The sequence below is a fragment of the Helicoverpa zea genome, chromosome 16 (assembly GCF_022581195.2).
Source record: "Helicoverpa zea isolate HzStark_Cry1AcR chromosome 16, ilHelZeax1.1, whole genome shotgun sequence".
Lineage (NCBI taxonomy): Eukaryota > Metazoa > Arthropoda > Insecta > Lepidoptera > Noctuidae > Helicoverpa > Helicoverpa zea.
This window is the reverse complement of record NC_061467.1, coordinates 12,245,054-12,247,463: the sequence shown is the minus strand read 5'-3', so window position 1 is coordinate 12,247,463 and position 2,410 is coordinate 12,245,054. Positions and strand designations below refer to the sequence as shown.

Here is a 2,410-nt window from a genome sequence, read left to right as displayed (position 1 = left end):
ACAGTTCAACGTGTACAGCCAACACGATAATTTGAAATGCTACGATGCTACGCCGTAGCTGCTACGAGCCACGCCGAAGCAGCTATAATCGTGTATGATTGATCCCGATAATTAAATTGAAACACGAATACACAATTATCGGTGTAGTAAGCTCGGTTACTGTAAAACTCCACTAGATTTTTATAGCAACCGGTTGCTAGACTAGTTGTCTGACATCGCCAACGAAGTGTTGGCATTCATTAATCATGCCATCGATTATATGGATGAAGTCAGCATCGTGCAGATCTGCAGATCAGCCTACAAAGAGGACGAGGTTTGCAGTGCAAAGCTGCTGCTCTACAAGTCGCTCGGACAACTCGAGCAGATGCCATCCCGCCGAAGGGACGGTGGCGACAAGAGCCTGCAGGACATCATCTCCCTGCTGAAAAGGACGGATCCTGACGACGTGCCTGAATTCGTGGCGAAGGACTTGCATAAGCTGCCTCCCGTCACGTTCGATCACGTCGACGTCACCAGGCTGCTGAAAGACATAACGTGTCTGAAGGCAAGCCTGGAGGATATGAAGTCGAAGATGGAAGCTTCACAGGTTACCATCAGTGACCTGCGTGGTGAAGTGGCGTTGTTGCGCAACGCTGTTTCCATAAGTGGGTCATTAGATATAATCAATGTGAATACACGTCGCGGGGCGCAAAATGCGTCGGTCATCAGTTTCGAGTCGGCGAATTCGAGTGCGTCACCGATCGCCGATGTTGCTGACGACGCACCCCGCCCCGCCGCCGCCGCCGCTGCTGTGTCAACACCTGCGGCCGAGACATGCGTAGGAACATTAACCCCCAAACGCGCCTACGCGGCAGTAGCAGCCACCAACAAGCCCGTTGTGACGCAAACAAAGCGGGCCAAAGCAAAAGGGGGTAAACAAACCCGTGGCACCTCACAGCCACAGACTGGTCCTAAGAAGGACATGTGCGACAAGGATGGCTTCATAAAGGTTGAAAGGAGAAAGAAGAGGCCACCTTGTAGGAATCAGTGCGGTACCGCACAAACTGGACCCAACATCCTGCTGCGTCCTGCAGTACCAACGACGCAGTTGTACGTGTCCCGTCTACATCACACCACGACGGTGGAGCAGATCGTGGAGTATGTCCGATCCAAGACAAACTGGACCTTGAGGGTGGCGAAGTTGGAGTCGCGCCACAATACGAACTTCAATTCGTTCATGGTGCGAGTTCCAACTCATCACATCGAGACATTCCTGAAGGAAGAGTTTTGGCCGAAAGGTGTCGTTTATCGGAGGTTCCGAGGATGGCTACGCGACACCTCGCTGCGTAACACGACGCCGACACTTCGTGTGCATTAGTTTTTTAAGTTACATAAATAAAATATGTATTAGTGTATGTTTTAATGTTATAATATTCGTGTATTGTATTTTTCTATGGGCCTTAGATGCCTGATTCAAATAAATAAATTAAATTAAATTAAATAAAGCTTTTGAATAAATTAATGCAGAATTAATATTCAGATCGCTCAACAAAATATTTTTGTCGTCAAAGCAACTGTCGTCAAAGCCCGGGGCATGGACAACAAAAGCCGATCAAAGCCGATTCAAAGCCTGTGTAATGACACAAACAAACGCGCCTATGTCTGAATACTATGTTTTCATGTGGGTTGTACATGGTGGAGCTCGACTGCTGAAAAACCAACAGAGCGTTGATTTAGGACGATATTCGTTAATAAAAACGAGGCTTTTTGGATAATGCGTATGTTTTGCGAAGTGTGCACATGAAAGGCTAGCGAGTTTGGAAGTGGGACGTGCGGCGACGGCGGCGCGGTACAGTCGCGTACGGTGGCGCACAGCGGCCGCGGGCGGTACAGTCGCGCACAGCGGGCTCATGCAGGGTAGTGGCTCGCTTTGTACAACTGTCTGTGGAGCCATTGTAGTGGACTTGTTTGTCTGTTTTTAACCCCCGACTCAAAAACGACGGGGTGTTATAAGTTTGACGTGTCTGTGTGTGTGTGTGTGTGTGTGTGTATGTGGCATCGTAGCTCCCAAACGGATGATCCGATTGTAATGCGGTTTTTTTTGTTTAAAAGGTGTATCAGTCGGGAGTGTTCTTAGCTATGTTTGGTGGAAATCGGTTCAGGTCTTCAAGGTCATCAGCTCGTTTGCTAGATGTGATAGGAATGTTACACGCTCAGTTTACTTGCAAGTATATGTGGGATCTGAAATTTGAAACACTAATGTCTTTTGGAACCACTGAGCTAGTCTGCTGTTAGGGCACGAAGGTAGGAGACGTAACCCTGAACTGCCTTTTAGTAAACCCATCGAGTTTGGGCTCGTTGAATTTGTCTTGACGAGTTCTCTTCATGTTTCTGATTGACGAGAACCTGATGCTGGAAATGGGATGTGGCG

The 2,410-nt window shown here is 48.3% G+C and overlaps 1 protein-coding gene across 1 annotated transcript; it reads left to right on the top strand.

Annotated features, from left to right (window-relative positions):
* The first annotated feature begins 259 nt into the window (after nt 1–259).
* Nucleotides 260–1,645, top strand: LOC124637557. Its single transcript, XM_047174119.1, has 2 exons — nt 260–1,137; nt 1,507–1,645. Exons 1-2 carry the CDS (start codon nt 260–262, stop codon nt 1,643–1,645), a joined length of 1,017 nt encoding a protein of 338 aa, XP_047030075.1.
* The last annotated feature ends 765 nt before the right edge of the window (nt 1,646–2,410 follow it).

What these genes read in the sequence shown, in the direction of transcription:
- LOC124637557 (XM_047174119.1), top strand. Translation starts at nt 260, where the DNA reads ATGGATGAAGTCAGCATCGTGCAGATCTGCAGATCAGCCTACAAAGAG. An exon ending in ACGGTGGAGCAGATCGTGGA is followed by an intron (nt 1,138 to 1,506) that starts GTATGTCCGATC and finishes AAATTAATGCAG; the next exon opens with AATTAATATTCAGATCGCTC.